We start from the raw sequence: 18,258 nt of genomic DNA on the forward strand, positions 1-18,258 counted from the left end.
AAAAAACAAGGACCACAGTGCTCGGCTCAGCGCCGTGGTCCTTTCAAACAGAGGATTGGCTGGGGTGCTGGAAGTTGAACTGCTGCCAATCTGATATCGGTCATCAATATAAAAAAATAAAATAAAAAAAAAAGCGGACAACCCTATAGATTATGGCATAAAGAATATTCATGCTCACCTGTAAGAAAGGGTCACTGATGCCAGACACGTCATGCTCTGGAGAATACCCGGACATTATGAGATTCTTAAGGATACGAACTAGCTGAGGAACAAGCTGTGGAGATCAAGGACAGCGTTAACCACGCAACCTAATGGTCTCCCCCCAGACACAGACACAATACTGTCACAAACTGGACGTTAAATTTACACTGACATATTGGATATTCTATAACTAGGGGGCCCTGGAGCCAGAATTACATAGGCCAGGTTGTGCTACGGCATCACAAAGACGGGCAGAGTTATAATCAATGGAACGGGAAAGGTTTAGTCCATGAACGTATTTGGGGGGGGAGGGTATATTCTCATGATTGAATAGGCATACGGGAACAAAGACAACAACTAATGATGCTTACCTTCTCATTCTAACAAACAGCAGGATCCCAAACAGGCAGAGAGCAAAAGACAGGAAGCAGGTGTTAGGAAGAGCGAACAACAGAACCGGAGCCACACATTACATGTAGTACAACCCCGGGATCCTGACATGTAGCATACACTTAGAATATTACTGGGGTCACTCATGGCAAATGCATAGACGTGTCTTATAAGTCATCTCTTCGGCAGGCTGTTCCGGCAGGATCCGTGCTGCTGCTAGTGCACGTGTGCCGCCGAAGGACCGCTCCAGCCACATTGACCATAAGGAGTTCCGGCGGCAGCATGGCAAACATGCCGAGAGGCAGCCGGAATAAAACTACGATATGTGAAAGTAGCCTAAGACTATTTAGAATGTGGCTTAAAGGCTACGTACACCTTTGGAGTCAATTTCTTTTACTATTGAATTTAAATTATTTTTGGTGTGTGGGGAAGAAGGGATACTGGGAGTTCTCGACTGGGAACCCCTGATCAGCAGTTTGAAGTTTGTCAGTCGGTATTGGTAAAACAAAGGACCCATTGTAATCAACAGATGTGAATGCCATCTTTATTTTCAAAAGAAAACCTTGCCATCCACCAATGCCAACAGCTCAACAAAGCCAAGTCTCAGCAGGTTACTACCCTTAGTTAAACTCGAGCTAAGAAAAATAATTGTGGTGCATCTGTGCTTGTCCATGCACCAAAATGGAAATCTATACCAGCCAGGGAACTGGTGTAGATTTCCACTATCATCCATGACAGTTCCTTGGTGTAGATTTTAATAAATGTGCCTGGCCGGCTATAGCCCCACCTCATGGCGAGCAAAATTTTGCGCAACCATGGCATGCACCAAATTTTGAGGCCATTTTTCTGGTGTACAAGGGATGATAAATGTCAACCAAAGTATTTTAGAGCGGTGGATGAAAGGGGCCCCAAGATGGGAAGGACCGGGAGTAGAAAAAACGGCCATAAAATCCTACCTTCCTAAAATGTGACAACATGTCGGGGCTTCGCTCACACATCTCTGTCAGGAGCACCACGGAGGTATGCAGAACTCCTGTAGAATACGATGAATCATGAATAAAATAAAAGGCGAAATTTAGCACAAGAGAAAGAAAAGCAGAAACGCAGTCAAAAGAGGCAATGACACGCATCATAATGTAGCTCTTACATACCGTGGTTCTTCTCGTTCAGCAGGTTTTTCGTTGCAGGTAAAAACATTTCCATAAGTTCAGGGACCTTTCTGATGACGTGAACGGCACATAAGGCAGCCTGTAACGACGCATACAGAACACATGACATTTACAAGAGATACCTAAAATTCCCAAATATTGTTCCCCATCCTCTCAGCTTTCCAGACGTTGCAAATCTACAACTCCTAAGATGTAGTCGGCTGCCAGCTATAAAGTCTGTGCAAGAGCAGAGGCAGAAGACGACTGCCCTAGCAAAGGCCTATGCCAGGCGACCAGATGAGATGTGCCTACCGCTTCTTCTACGGTGTTTGCGGCTCTATAAACTCACCTTCTTACGTAGGTAGGAGTTGGACGTTTTCAGAAGTTTCTCTACCTCTCCTGCCAGGTCTCTGCACATCTCCGAGGATCCCATGCAGCCCAATGTGCACAGGGCCAAACCCTGCACATACTGGGTGCTGTGATTCAGGTCACTAAAAAAAGGCAGAGGTTACGGGTGAGCATTATATGTAGGATGTAACACACAAGCAGTGGAGGAATCCATTTATTAAAAGTAACATTAAGGAATTTTCGGTGATGCGATTTTAATTTTCCATGTCATCAATATCATTAAATACTCCTGACATGTTGCATTCATACATTCCCCATGTAATAACAATTCTAAAGCATTGATTCTTATGTCTCTATGTTGTGCCGTTCCTTTAGGCTGGGTTCACACTTGAGCGTTTTACAGCGCTGAAAAACGCGCTGTAAAACGCTCAACACATGAAAACCAATGCTTCCCTATGGCCCTGGTTCTCACTTGAGCGTTTTACAGCGCTGAAAAACGCGCTGTAAAACGCCCTACGCTCAAACAAGTACTTGAGCTTCTTTGGGGCGTTTTGACGCGCGTTTGTGGCCATAGGACATTGCAGTCAATCACACAAACGCGCGTCAAACGCGCGTTTACTATTGCAAAAAACGCTCGTCAAAAACGCGCGTCAAACGCGCATATCAAAGACGCTCAGGTCTGAACCCAGCCTTATTATTTCTACTAGAAGTTATGACTGAATTGCTAGCAGTCTGCAGTAAGGGTACAGGGGGCGGTAACCAGTTGGGGGTGTGTCCCTGCACAGTCTGACTCTAACCAATCAGTGCTGTCATTCTCAGACTGTGCAGGGACACCCCCCCAACTGGTTACCGCCCCTCTGTGCCCTTACTGCAGACTGCTAGCAATTCATTCATAACTTCTAGCAGGAATAATAAAGGAACGGCACAACATAAAGTCATAAGAATAGATGAACCAGGATTGTTATTACATGGGGAATGCATGAAGCTATTAAAACAGGTCTGTCAGGAGCGGTGAGAGATCCTCTTTAACTCTGACAACGGAGCCCAATAACAGGCTGACATTTCATGTTCTGTAGAGATCGCTTCTTGGCAGTCATCTCATTATCATCACAGGCAGAATTACAATGACAGATAACACATGATCCACCATTCACAACAGGTGATGTCACAGCTCACCTCCTCCCCTCTTCCTGCACAACGACCTATGCATAGGTCACAGAGTACGCCCGCAATGCTCTCCCATTACAAAAGGTGTCATCTCCAGACTACAGGTTTCTATGGTCCACTAGGCTGCTGTAAAGGATTGGTGAGGAATCCCCAGCCATTAGAAAGTGATGATGTATCCTAGCCATACCCCTTTAATGAATGTGCTGCACTGGATCACAGAACAGCAGAGCGGCCATGAATGTGGGGTATTACTCAGCTGTTATTCTGTTTTCTCCATGCCGCCCACACGAAATGATGTCACGGACGCAGTAAATGCTTGTATAATCAAGAGAAGAGGGTCCCTGCTGTCACAAAGCATTTATGCATTTACCGTAAACAAACTAGAGGACGGAAAAAGGTGACAAGATGGAATAAACTGTGTCGAGGTAACAAATACGGACAGTTTACGATGTGATTGGGAAACACAACATGCAGCTTTTGGGGGCGCCGCTCTCACCTATCACTTCTAGTCGACATTGTGCTTTTGCACGCTGCATTGTCTCCGTCGGTCTGTCATGAAGACTCGACATGCTCAACCACCCGTTCTGCCACTGCAGGAGAATCAAGGACCCTCTTGCCAACCTGCGGCTCTCCAGCGGTTGTAAAACTACAACTCCCACAATGCCCTGCTGTAGGCTGATAGCTGTAAGCAGTCTGGGAGTTGGGGTTTTGCAACAGCTGGAGAGCCGCAGGTCGGCCATCACTACATTAGATCGTCAGCTGATCCCGTCGACTTATTAAATGTGCATGGCTACACAGCGACTCATGGTGTGGTACTCAATCTAGTGGCACCACTGCGGAGGATGGGTCAATAAGGAAAAAATAATTCTGTATGCACCGTGCATACAGTAAGTAACACTGCATTGACGCTTCCATCCCTGAGAGAGGATTTTCGGGACCGTATCTATGGGAGCGTTGATACAACCTGTATGAATCAGCTGCATGAGCCTATGTGGGATACTTTTCAAAGTAAGTATTCTGCAAATTTGCAGCACATTTAATTGAAGGGAAACCCAGAATCCCAAAAAATATATATGCATGTACCAAAGGTGGCCTCCATTACACCTCCGCAGAGGTTGCTACCCAGCTTTCTCACACTGTTGAATTCCAGATTTACCTGGTTATGTAGTGATCACTCCCTACATATAGCTACACCAACTTGCCATTCAGGGTTTTGGAAAAGCCGGGTAGAGATTCATTGGCGACGACAGATAATATGGATCCATTTGATAGAATCATGCATCAGGGCAGCATGATGTGTATTTTATAACACCTATATGCCCCATCAACACCCCACAGAAATTGTTACCCAGCTTTCCCAGGCTGCAGAATGTTGGCTCATTATGAATTGGTAAATCCTCCGTATTGTAGGATACTTAGCTAGATTTGATAGCCAGGGGCCTGGAAAAGTAGAGTAAGAATCCCCGTGACAAATCTTCCATCCTTCTCCTTACTCCTGAAGAGTGCCATACCTAAACAGATATTCCTTGCAGGGTCCTGGGAAAGCCGGGTTACGACCACGTGGAACTGGAACCGTAGACTTCAAAATACTAAATCTACCAAGATAAATCCCCCTCCTCATTCCTAAATAGTGCCAGAGCTAGGCAGATTTGACTCTCCATGATCCCAGGAAAGCTGGGTTACAACCATCTGGAACTGTAATAGACTGCAGAATGCTAAATCTACCAAGATAAACCCTCTTCTCTACTTAAATACATACAAATATAACCCTGTGAGCGCTGTGGCCTTCTCCCTGCTCACCAAGCACAGCGCCACCTATTGTATAGTGACTGTGCTTGGTATTGCAGCTGAGCCCTTTTCACTTCTACAACCCAGGCGCAGCTCAGCCCCATGTGTATAGTCACATTGTAGGTTTGGACTGGAGGGTAGCCTTAATTTTACAGACCATTAACAAGACAAATCTACAGCAAGACTGTAGGTTGGCGTTTACCAGGGACAGGCGGAGGCCCCTATTGACTTGAATGGAAAAAAAAGTCAAAATGCAATGAAAACTTTAAAGGGGTCCTCTCACTTCAGCAAGTGGCATGTATCATGTAGAGAAAGCTAATACCAGCTACTTAATAATGTATTATCCATATTGCTCTCTTTGCTGGCTGGATTCATTTTTCCATCACATTATACACTGCTCGTTTCCATGGTTACGACCCCTGCAATCCACCATCGGTGGCTGTACTTGCACACTATAGGAAAAAGCATCAGCCTATGTGCAGTCCCACAGTCCCAGCCAGCAGACAGGCCGTCCATTTTTCCTACAGTGTGCAATTACGACCACAGCTGATGGATTTGCAGGGTGGTCCAAACCATGGACACTAGCAGTGTATAATGTGATGGAGAAATGAATCCAGCCGGCAAAGGAAGCAATATGACTATTAACAATACATTAGTAAGTGGCTGGTATTAGCTTTCTCTACATGATACATGCCACTTGCTGAAGTGGGACAGCCCCTTTATAGGAGTTAGCCAATTTAGACTGACATTTCTGCTATAAACAGTCAAGCACGCTTAATGCAAGCATATAGGACTCTGTACTGTCCCCAAGCTAAGATAGTGGAGGCCCAAGGGTGCAGTGGAACAGACTAGACACCCTCCTCATCCATAGGCTGCAAGATGGCGGTGACGTTTCCACAGGACCTCTTCCTCGGGCTGTTCCTGGCTTCCAGTGGTTCGGACTGGTGCTAAACAGCAAGCAGACAAATCTTTTGCAGGTAAAAGATGCGTCTGCCTGCTGACACCTGAGCATGTACCAGGTGCATCCACTTGCCCAAGCCAAACTAATGGAAGCCAGGAACAGTCCGAGGAAGTGGTCATGTGACAGACACCATTTTGCAGCCTGTGGACGCAGAGGATGCCTGGTCTGTATGTTTTTACAGCAGGAGATGGGAACCTTCACGATCACAGCTGGGGGATAGTACAAGGTCATGTATGCTTATGGCATTTTTCTAAATTTTTTGCAAATTAAGAAAGAATTTGTCCGCAGTTTACAACCTTTCCAGGTCTTGGTTTCTGGGATAGCCTCTATCACATCAGTCTCTCTAGGGAACCTGCCACCACCATACCTATGGCACCCTGGCACAACGTATACGTTACACAGATCCCTATGACCAGTATCACGTGTAGGCGGAAACATCTAGACCAAGGATGCTCAACCTGCAGCCCTCTGGCTGCTGCAAAACTACAACTCCCAGCATGCCCGGATAGTCTACAGCAGGGCATGGTGGGAGCTGTAGTTTTACAACAGCTGGAGGGCCACAGGTTGAGCATCCCTGATCTAGACAATCAATCATGGAGACCATTAATGTGGCCATACAAGTTGGGATATTGGTAGGAGCAGCCAACCATCTAATGTGTATGGAGGTGCTGCGATTCTCCACGAAGATGTCAGAGAAAAAAAATAAAAAGAAGAGTCAGGCATGTTGGATTTCTTCATGCCCAATCCACTTGTTCTCACAGGAGACAAGCGGTGCCTGGCAGTGGCTTATTCTCCGCTTCCTACAGGGAACAACTGCATGCTTAGCACAACCAAGCATGCATGTGTATGGGGGAGTTGGGAGGAATAGCTGTCCCTTTAGTCTTTATCATCAGTGCAGTAGATCAGAAGGGGTTGTGTGGAACTACTGATCTCAGCATACCCAGTATCGTAGACATGAGCAGGGAGGTGAGTGGAGCAATCAGCCAAGGACCACCCCCACCCTTCTGCAGATGTAGGTTCATTTCTTACTTCTTAATGCAATTGGTCATCAACAAGTGCACATCTTGTCTTTCGTCCAGCAGGAGCATCGCACCAAGGTAACCGATCCTCTTGTCTGTGAATTTCTGAGAGGCAATGAGTTTCAAGCACTCCAGCTGTAGAGGAAAGGAGGACAGTTCAAGTCTGAGTGCAGGTCATTCTACAGGCACATATAATGTGATGGAAAGATTACTCTAGCCAGAAAAGTAAACAATATGGACAATCACAATACATTAGTAAGTGGCTTGAATCAACTTTATCTACATAATAAATGCCACTTGCTGAAGTGAGAGGACCGCTTCAACAAGGGGTGCATTTTGCAAGTATATTTTTGTTTTTTACATCTGCAGTATAGCAAGAAAAAAAAAAAACTGCTTCCAAATATACATATTTGGACATACCTTTGAAGCACGGGTTACACTTATATCCAATCCACAGGATAAGGGATCAGTAACTGTGGTGGGGGGGGGGTGCTCATTTCAATGGGGTGGCAGACATGCATGCATTCAACTATGGAGTACAAGCGCGGTTGTCCGGGTTCAGAGCTGAACCCAGACATACCCTTATTTTTCACCCAGGCAGCACCCCTGATGTTGGCATTGGAGCATCTCATGCTCCAATGGGCTCCCTTGCTCTGCACTAGATCACGCAGGGTACGGGCTCTTTTGTTTACAATAACACACTGCCGGGCGGAAAGCTTCCGCCTGGCAGTGTGTTCGGTGACGTCACCAGCTCTGATGGGCGTGCTTTAGCGCTGCCCTAGCCATTTTACTGGCTAGGGCAGCGCTAAAGCCCGCCCATCAGTGCCGGTGACGCCACCGGGCTTCCTGGAAGCCCCATGGAGAGCCCGGTTCGTCACGGGAACTCTTGGCAAAGGAGAGCATCGGAGCATGAACTGCTCTGATGCTCAAGTCAGGGTGGCTGCCTGGGTGAAAATGGGGGTATGTCCAGGTTCAGCTCTGAACCCGGACAACCCCTTTAACAAAACCTTGCTGGAAACATGAAGAGGCAGAAGCGGCACTGCTTACAGCACTCTGCCTCCTCGGCTTTGAATGGTTCTGCTCGGATTTCCAAGCCTATGGAGTACAGATCCCATATACTTTCTATGGATCCGTAACCCCCCACGCTCAAGAAGCCGAGGAGAGCCAATGAAAGCAGTTCTGTCCCTTCATACTTTTAATTAAAGGGAACATAAACGCCTTTTTTTGTTTGCATGTGCTCAATGATAAAACCACAGGTCCGAGGGGCAGCAAGATCTTACCTGACCAAAATGAGCAGGATATCCCAGCATGTGCATATATAGCAGCTTGGCCACATTGCGGCAGCGATATGTGTTGTCTTCCTCGCGGAATGATGAGCGGATGGCGGCACACTCCTTCTGGATCATCTCCCGCTCCTCAGCTTGTGTGCGTGCTGTCCGGATGGTGCGGATCAGCTCCCGCAGTCTGATAGGGGCCGGCATCCTCTGCACAAAACACATAAAATGTCATTACTTAAAAAAAATTTTAAAAAAATGTCAAATAGGAAACTCACACTGTCCAGTCATGCTGTCTGTCTTAGACAAACAGTGTGTAGGGACATGCCCCATTGACGAGGGGAATTCTGGATTGTGCCATTCCTCTGTTATTCCTCCTAGAAGCGTGTAAATAAGGCTGGAGCTATAGAGTGACTTTGGCCGAGACCAAAAATTGCTGCGTCTTAGAGCAGCCTAAAAAATTATTTGAAATAAATGCGAATCCAAAGCAACTAAGAATTTACCGCAGCCCTACAATTCCCAAAAAATCCAGCAGTGCTAGATTTTTCTTTTTGTCATTTGGCGGTAACGGATGTGGCCCCAGCCTACGTGGACAACTGGGGATGTGTCCCTGTAACATAACCCTGTCCAGTCAGTGCTCACAGTGCAGAAGGCAGGGACACCGAAAAGGGGAAGGGTTACACCCAGTTTTAAAATTCACTTATACATTTCTAAGAGGAATAATGGAGGAACAGCACAATGAAGGTGGCTCCTTCCCCAGCTCAGGTACATTACTACTGGAAATCAAACGTCACAGTGAAGTGAATGGCAGCGGTCTTAGGTGACAATCTCCGTCAGTCTGATAGAAATGAATGGAGCGGCAACGTGCATGCCCGACCGCTACTCCATTTATACGGCGGGACAAGACCCTAATTCTCGTGACAGACACAAATCAGACACCTGTCCCTTATCATTAAAATATCCCCTTAACAAGACCAAAGTTAACTAAGCCTAGCGCCCAACTTCCTAATTCTGGTAAAAACTGATCATCATCAATAAGGACTGTGGAAGAGGAGGGACCGTCTACATGCAGAACGTCCATAAGGGCCCAGCACCATCCGCGCAGCTGCGACAGATAGATCCATGATCCGTCCGCACCACACAAAAAAAAATAGAACAAGATTTTTTATGGTGCGGAGAGAAATTCCACGGAAGTACTCTGTAGTGCTTCCATGGGGTTTCGTGCCTCCGTTCCGCACCACAGCTCCAGATTGTGGACCCATCCGTGATGCGGTGCACAAATAGCCGGGGCCCATATATTGTGGACCCGCAATACAGGCCCGGCCAGCACACTTGATCTCTGAGCGTCCCTGCCATACAGAGCAATATAGATATATAATCTCCCAATATACTAGGAATATACTGAAGGCAGGCCGGAGCCTTCGTTATGCTCTAGGCTGCAAGGCCAAGACATTGGTACCCCATGATCTCATTTAGGGGGTGCTGATGGGAGACAGAGGGATCCCGCTCCCTCTGTAACTGCTGAGATGCCGCAGTCACTACACAGGGGTTAAGGGCCCGAGTTGTTACAGATGAAGCCCAGTTCTCATGTGGGAGCCGAGCTGCTGCATGGGAGACCCATGCTGTGCTTAGACTGGGCCGCCGTAAAAATGTGGCAGCCCAGCCTAAGGCCCCTTAGTGACCGCGTACTGGTGCTCACTAAGGGGTTAAAAAAAAAAGTCCTTGATATCCTGTAGTAACTTTCCTCGAGTAATTTACAAACTTAATTAACACTTTTGCATCCATATTTCTCCCATGATGCCGCTGTGGAGGGACTATATACATCATCAGTCTTCTCCCCCCTCTGGCGGCCGACAATACACTGGCATGCTGTTGCAGAAGCTTTTTTTTTTGCAAGCCATGCACTGGAAAAACAAGAAAACATGCGCCCCCCAATGTCCTGTCGTCTGTAGATCTCTATATATCGTCTTCTGTGGGAGCGGCAGTGACATACTCCGTCCACTACAAAATAGATGACCTGTCTGATTTTGACACTGGATCTATTACAAAACAGCTGATCGGTGGGGGGGGGGGGGGGGGGGTTGCAGGTGTCAGACCCCCACCAATCAGCTAGTGATGGTCTATCCTGAGGATAGGCAAATCGCTTAATAAAAGATGGACAACCCCTTTAATATAAACAGCCTATCCTCAGCACAAGTCATTTCAGGGGAGTGCCCTCCATTGATTGGAGGAGGTATCGGGTGTCAGACCCCCGCCGATCTTAAATTGATGGCCTATCAATATTGAAAGGTGTACAGTGACAGCGTAGAAAGGTTACGGGCTGACGTATAAAAAGCCAAATGCAACACACTGTGACAAAATTCAGCTCTGCTACATCTGTATGTATGTAAATGTTCCTGGAGGCTTCCAGAACTGGATATATGTGAGATAAAGCAGTGACGGAGGCAGACGGCCATAAAGTGAGCGTCTCCGCTCCACCTGAAGTGGCTGAGAGCAGTGAACAATAGCTCATCTTCAGCTGCACAACAGATAAAGGGGACGCGTCAAAACGGACCAGAACCGCCCCACGTGCTGTAGTCCACAGGGGGATGTTAACACCCGGCAATGAACGCCACGGACAGGATTTTTTTGTTCCAGGAACAGCAGTTCTGGTCGTTACAGATCAGAGTCCGTGGAAACGCCGCCACACCTCCCTATACAAACAGCACCTACAGCTCCTGTCCCAGGGGCGTGACCCCTCGGACCTGCTGAGTGTAACCTGCAGGCTGGGCTGAGAAATCTCAGAAGCTGCAGAGCCTGTTATTGCACGACCTGCAGCCACCTCAAAGAATTCTTCTATTGGGCGGATTCACAGCATTTATCCCCAAAATGCAGCATGTTCTGGGCAAGCCCACCTAAAAGAATCCCCAAACACTGTGAAAGAATGAGGTCTAAGGGTATGTTCACACTGCGGATTCTGATGCAGTCCACGTGTATTCAGTGACCCCCTGATTTCAGTGGGAATCCACAGTGTAGTTCAAAAACAGCGATGTGGATTGGAAAAATTGGGGGCGACATGCAGCTTCTTTAAGTGGAAACTGCGTCCAAGCGAGGCCCAGCGGCATAACACGCTGCACCTGGTCTTGCACAGGCAACTAGCAAAAACACCTGCCAGTGGATGCTTAAAGGGGTCCTCCCATTATATAAAGAGATGGCATATTGCTAGGATGTACTATATGACAGTGCTGGTCTGACCCCTGGGACCCTCACCCATTCTAAGAATGGAAGGGTCACCGGGCTGGTTTAGCATTGTGTTCCCTTCACCATTTCGTGTGATTGGGGCCAGCCACAGTTGCATGAATGCGCTTCGTCCCCTTCAGTGTAAGGATTAGCGGGGGTCCGACCATCACTCCCAGCGTGCCCTCACAGCCGGACAGACACGGGTTGTAGTGCAGTCCAAGGTATGCTGGGAGTTGTACCTGGACAGATACACGTAGGAGGCCACTGCCCAACATGTTTGTTATATCAGGACATAAATATTGTCCTACTATTAAATGGGCTTTTCAGGTAGAAAACCCACCTTAATTACACATAAGGCTACTTTCACACCTGCGTTAGGTGTGGATCTGTCTGGTATCTGCACAGACGGATCCGCACTGACGGATCCGCACCTATAATGCAAACGTTTGTATCCGTTCAGAATGGATCAGTTTGCATTACTATGAACAAAAAAAAATAAAAAACGGATCTCACAAGCGGACCCAGAAACGCCAGTGTGAAAGTAGCCTTACACGTCTGAAGAAAGTCTGCAATATACTTCTTCTCAGTGCAGGAAATACACTCCGTGTGTCAGCGGTATTTCCTGTCCTGAGACACAGACTCACGGCATTATGATAACTTATGATACTGTGTGTTCCTGCCTGAATTTCCGTCAGTACAGTTCAGTATAGTCAAGTTCGGTCAGGAACACACAGCTTTATAAATCATTAGAATGCTGTAAGTCTGTGTCACAGAAGCAGCGCTCAGTACAGGAAATACCGCTGACACCGAGCGCGTTCCCTGCGCTGGCTGCGCTCATGTGAAATCGCCCTTACCATTCCCAAGTTGCGCGGTTCGGGCGCTTGGCAAACCAGTCACGTGATGCTTCTCTTCTGAAAATCAGAACATCACGTCCTTTACCAGGTTTCTGGCCTTGGCAATGCACAGGACAGCACTTCCACTGCGGACGGGGCCAGAACTAATCCTCGTCCTGGCGTCTGCACCGATCGGGTGAATGCACATGTGCCAGAGAGGGGAACAGCTCCAGCCGTGTCCGCAGCAGAAGTGATATCTGGTCCACAGCTCGGGCCCAAAACCTGGGAAAGGAGGCGACATCGGCGGATTTTCAGAAAAAAAAGAGTGTCACATGACCAGGTTCCCAAGCGGTTAGATCCACATATATTAGAGACTTTCTTTTGCAGGCGTGTTATGTGTAACGGGTTTGCGGAACCCGCTGTGTCTGGGGAAACCTAAGTTCATGTCCCAACGAGCAGTACATAAGAATAAACGTAACTGTGCTCGGTTTTCTAGACTGCCATACATTTAATGGAACTCTCCAAAGTGTCCACAACCTCCTCTCTCTATGCCACTGATCGCCATGGGACACAGGACGAGCGGGCATCGATCCCTCCTGGCCCAGTGCCGCTGACCATGAAGGCAATGCATTTGGCGCTTGCGCAGTAAGTCGGTCCTGTCTGGAGGGTGTGCGTGCATATTAGACTCCCACTAGACTTCTCTCTAGGCCAGCTCAGTGCATCCAGTGCTACCCCCATGACCCACCAGTGACGGTTCACGACATGTAGACATGAAGGCAGCACTCTGGCTGGAGGTTATAGAGCGTGCAAGGACTATAGGGCAGAAACGCGTCACACAGAGGAGGGATGGGGGGTGACGGGTGAAGAGAAAGGGGAAGGAGCAAGCTGTGGGATACAGGGGTCAAGCGGCAGGCATGCTTCAACCATCTTTATGGAGTGGTGGGAGGTTAAAGAAGCAAACACTACTCAGCGCTACCAGCAGGAATGTCCAAGCACAAGGTAAGGATTACGTAACGGCCTAAGCAGTGGTCCGCAACCTGTGACTCTCCAGTTACTAGACTACAACTCCCAGCATGCCATCGAAGCAGTCTGGCTACAGCTGCAGAGCCATCATTTGCAGACCACCGGTCTAAGAACACAAGTACTCCACACCAAGGCTAAACATCGCTTCCTTACCTTCCATTTTTCACTTGCCAGGTCTGACAGTGTCTCCAACAAGTCCATCGGCCCCAAGTTACACGACACTCTCCTCTTCACCCTTCCCCTGTCTAAATCAGGCTCAGAGAAGGGTGACGCCCCTCCCCAAGAAGCTTTGTATTCTGGTGAATGGGATCTTGACAGGGGAGGGTCATACAAGACCAACTCAGCAATCCAGACAGGTCGAGCGGAAGAGGAGTGGAGTGCAGCGTGGAACCACCGGAGTGTGGACCCTGGGGGTGCGGCAGGGAGAAAGCAGAAGGTATGGAAAAGGTGTTTATTTCACAAAATACTTCATAAATTAAGACTTTGAATAATCACAATCTTACACGTCTATGCAAAATTAGGAGGGTTTATCTGTAAGGTACAGGCTTTAGGATCAGTACCGGCAGCAGACTACAAGGAGCCTCAGCTGCCTGTGCGGTCCTGATTTAAAGGGGTTGTTCAGAACTGGGAAAACATGGCTGCTTTCGTCCACACACAGCGACAAACCTGTCCACAGGGTCATTCACTTTGATGGAGCCGAGCGGCAATGCCAGAAACATCCCATGGACGGGTGTGGCGCCATTTCTGAAAACCTCTTGAACCTGGGTCATTTCTATAAAAAGACACCCTGAAAGGGGTTGTCCAATTACAACAACCTATACCCCATCCACAGAATAGAAGATAAGTGTCTGATCGGTAGGGCTTCTGCTGCACCAAATGTACTGCAGAACTCCTCTTAAAGGGAGTGTATAAACACTGTTGACCATGCTTAACTGTTGTGGGTAGTGGCCGGGAAGAGCAGACAGTCATGCCTTTTGTGGAGCTTTTATCATCTGGTGCAGTGTTCTGCCAGGTTCTGCTCCTGCAAGTGCCCAGGAGGCGGAGCTTCACTGTGAAGTGCTCTCTGCATTGAGCTGCTTCAAAGCCCCTCCCCTCTGCTCTGAGTGACAGCTGTAGCATCCAACCAGGAGATCACAAGGCAGCTGAATGCAGAGGGCACTTCTCAGTGAAGCTCTGCCTCCTGGGCACTTGCAGGAGCAGAACCAGGCAGAATAAAAGTTCATATTTTCACTACTCCTGATAATAAAAGTTCCACAAAAGGCATGATTGTACTGCTCTGCCCAGCCTCTACCTAGTGCTGTCAGCAGTTTAGCATGGTCCAAAGTGCTGACACACGCTGCACATCAAAAACAGAAAATGCATTAAAAGAGGTTGTCTCACTTCAGCAAGTTGCATTTATCATGTGGGGAAAGTTAATACAAGGCACTTCCTAATGTATTGTGATTTTCCATATTGCCTCCTTCGCTGGCTTCATTCATTTTTCCATCACATTATACATTGCTCGTTTCCATGGTTACGACCACCCTGCAACAGAGGTGGTCGTGCTTGCACACTATAGGAAAAAAGCTGCCTCTGCGGTGGCCGGGACCATGGGAGCGCACATAAGGCTGGCGCTTTTTCCTATAAGGTGTAAGCATGACCACCTCTTCTGCTGCAGGGTGGTCGTAACCATGGAAACGAGCAGTGTAGAATGCTATGGAAAAATTAACCAAGCCAGCAAAGGAAGCAATATGGACAATCACGATACATCAGTGAGAGCCTTGTAGTAACTTTCTCTACATGATAAATAGTGTTTGCTGAGGTGAGATGGGACAAACCCCTTTAACATTAGGTGACATTGTGCAGATGGAGGGACATTTTCTTCCCCTAACACGAGAAAGCTCTCTTAGTTTAGATGGACACCAACTGCCCCGATCCTTTAATAATGACCCCCCACCCCCAGGTGTGTGCCACGGCCTCCTCTCAGCTTGCCAAGCACAGCGCCGTACATTGTATAGTGGATGTGCTTGGTACTGCAGCTCAACTCCATTCACTTGAATGGGACCGAGTTGCGCCTAGGCCACGCGACCGACGAACGTGGCCTCATCAGCATAGGGAAGAGATGCCCAACCTGCGGCCCTCCAGCTGTTGCAAATCTATAATTCCCAGCATGCCTGGACAGCCTACAGTTATTAGAGCTTGCTGGGAATTGTAGTTTTGCAACAGCTAAAGGGCTGCAGGTTGAGCATCCCTGGTCCAGGGGAAGCTGCGAAAAGGCCAGAGGTCTCACAGTCAGAGGAACGCCACAGCTTTCTCAAGCACCCGTGACCCCCACTGATCAGATACTGATGACCTATTCAGAGACTAAGGCCCCTTTCACATGTGCGTCGCATGTGAGGGTCGGATAGGATGCGGGTGTGTCGCGGGAAAATGCACGATTTTTCCGAGCGAGTGCAAAGCGGTTTAATGCGTTTTGCACGAGCGTGAGAAAAATCGGAATGTTTGGTACCCAGACCCGAACCTCTTCACAGAAGTTCGGGTTTGGGATAGGTGTGTAGATTTTATTATTTTCCCTTATAACCATGTTATAAGGGAAAATAATCATGATCGGGTCTCCATCCCAATCATCTAGCAACCATGCGTGAAAATTGCATCCGCACTTGCTTGCGGATGCTTGCGATTTTCACGCAGCCCCATTCACTTCTATGGGGCCTGCGTTGCATGAAAAACGCACAAAATAGAGCTTGCTGCGATTCTCACGCAACGCACAAGTGATGCGTGAAAATCACCGCTCATGTGCACAGCCCCATAGAAATGAATGGGTCTGGATTCAGTGCGTTCACCTCACGCATTGCACCCGCGCCAGAAAACTCGCCCCGTGTGAAAGAAGCCTAAGGCCCCTGTCACACGAGCGAGTTTTCCGCGCAGGTGCACTGAATCCCGCACAGCACCCGCACTGAATCCTGACCCATTCCTTTCAATGGGTCTGTGTACATGAGCGTTTTTTTCACGCATCAGTGAATCGCAGCACATTCTATATTCTGCGTTTTTCACGCAGCCCTGGCCCCATAGAAGTGAATGGGGCTTCAGTAAAAAACGCATTGCATCCGAAAGCAAGTGCTGGTGCAATGCGTTTTTCACTGATGGTTGCTAAGAGATGTTGTTTTGTAAACCATACGTTTTTCACACACGTGCTAAAAAACTGATCAAAACGCATTGCACTCGCGCGGAAAAAACTAATCAACTGAACGCAATCGCAGACAAAACTGACTGAACTTGCTTGCAAAATGGTGCGAGTTTCACTGAACGCATCCGGACCTAATCAGTCACACTCGCGTGAGAGGGCTGAAAGAGCTGTGGGATCGGTACAGACAACCAGCATTTCCCAGAAGGAAATCTAAGGCTACTTTCACACTGGCGTTTTTGCTTTCCGTTTGCGAGATCCGTTCAGGGCTCTCACAAGCGGTCCAAAACGGATCAGTTTGCATCAGTTCAGTCTACATTCCGCTCTGGAGGCTGCTTGCAGCATTCTGGTATCCGTCTGACGGAACTGAGCCAAACGGATCCGTCCTGGCACACAATGTAAGTCAATGGGGACGGATGCGTTTTCTCTGACACAATCTGGCACAATAGAAAACGGATCCATCTTGGCTATAGAAGACATAATACAACCGGATCCGTTCATGACGGATGCATGCGCTTGTATTATTGTAACGGAAGCGTTTTTGCAGATTCATAAAAAAATGCTAGTGTAAAAGTAGCCTAAGAGACCGCTGAAAAGAAGCTGGTAGAAGAGCGCGACCCATGGGGGGGGAACTGTGCCAACAGTCCCCAAAATGAAAGCCCATCATTGTGAGCCTGCTCTTAAACTTGCAGCGTTCTTGTTACTTGATACAGCAGAGTCCACTGTGTTGTGAATAGCGAGCGCACAGTGCAATAATGAAGGCTGCACAAAGCCATTCATGTATATTTCAGCCGCCGTCTGAAGCCCTTCTTCCCCTCGGTACGGCCGCTGCACTGTAATGTGATCATGTGCAGGCAGACAAGCACAGGCCGCCATGCTTTCCCTGACAGACAAAGCTGGGGGGTAGATCGTTCGTGCACGTACCGCCTAACCCTGTCTGCATCTGTAATCCCCAAAAACGGATGACGGGTGTCATCCCCATTGGTGCATTAAAGCGACGTGTGGAGAGAAAATATACACTGCTCAAAAAAATAAAGGGAACACTTAAACAACACGATGTAACTCCAAGTCAATCACACTTCTGTGAAATCAAACTGTCCACTTAGGAAGCAACACTGAGTGACAATCAATTTCACATGCTGTTGTTCAAATGGGATAGACAACAGGTGGAAATTATAGGCAATTAGCAAGACACCCCCAATAAAGGAGTGGTTCTGCAGGTGGTGACCACAGACCACTTCTCAGTTCCTATGCTTCCTGGCTGATGTTTTGGTCACTTTTGAATGCTGGCGGTGCTTTCACTCTAGTGATAGCATGAGACGGAGTCTACAACCCACACAAGTGGCTCAGGTAGTGCAGCTTATCCAGGATGGCACATCAATGCGAGCTGTGGCAAGAAGGTTTGCTGTGTCTGTCAGCGTAGTGTCCAGAGCATGGAGGCGCTACCAGGAGACAGGCCAGTACATCAGGAGACGTGGAGGAGGCCGTAGGAGGGCAACAACCCAGCAGCAGGACCGCTACCTCCGCCTTTGTGCAAGGAGGAACAGGAGGAGCACTGCCAGAGCCCTGCAAAATGACCTCCAGCAGGCCACAAATGTGCATGTGTCTGCTCAAACGGTCAGAAACAGACTCCATGAGGGTGATATGAGGGCCCGACGTTCACAGGTGGGGGTTGTGCTTACAGCCCAACACCGTGCAGGACGTTTGGCATTTGCCAGAGAACA

The 18,258-nt window shown here is 48.1% G+C and overlaps 1 protein-coding gene across 2 annotated transcripts in view; it reads right to left on the reverse strand.

The window, feature by feature from the left end:
• AP1G1 (adaptor related protein complex 1 subunit gamma 1) overlaps nucleotides 1–18,258 on the reverse strand; it is a 58,450-nt gene that overhangs the window by 19,883 nt on the left and 20,309 nt on the right. The window contains exons 2-9 of one of the 2 annotated variants that reach the window (XM_040410163.1): nucleotides 13,525–13,778; nucleotides 8,303–8,506; nucleotides 7,033–7,157; nucleotides 2,089–2,230; nucleotides 1,743–1,839; nucleotides 1,548–1,624; nucleotides 573–581; nucleotides 179–274 (exon numbers count right to left, since the gene is read on the reverse strand). In XM_040410163.1, coding sequence (XP_040266097.1) covers nucleotides 179–274; nucleotides 573–581; nucleotides 1,548–1,624; nucleotides 1,743–1,839; nucleotides 2,089–2,230; nucleotides 7,033–7,157; nucleotides 8,303–8,506; nucleotides 13,525–13,572 — 798 coding nt within the window. In that variant the 5' untranslated portion in view covers nucleotides 13,573–13,778. The remainder of the gene's footprint in view (nucleotides 1–178; nucleotides 275–572; nucleotides 582–1,547; nucleotides 1,625–1,742; nucleotides 1,840–2,088; nucleotides 2,231–7,032; nucleotides 7,158–8,302; nucleotides 8,507–13,524; nucleotides 13,779–18,258) is intronic. The other variant, XM_040410164.1, reaches the window with a different exon arrangement.

Source organism: Bufo bufo, chromosome 10 (assembly GCF_905171765.1).
Source record: "Bufo bufo chromosome 10, aBufBuf1.1, whole genome shotgun sequence".
NCBI classification, from domain to species: Eukaryota; Metazoa; Chordata; class Amphibia; order Anura; family Bufonidae; genus Bufo; species Bufo bufo.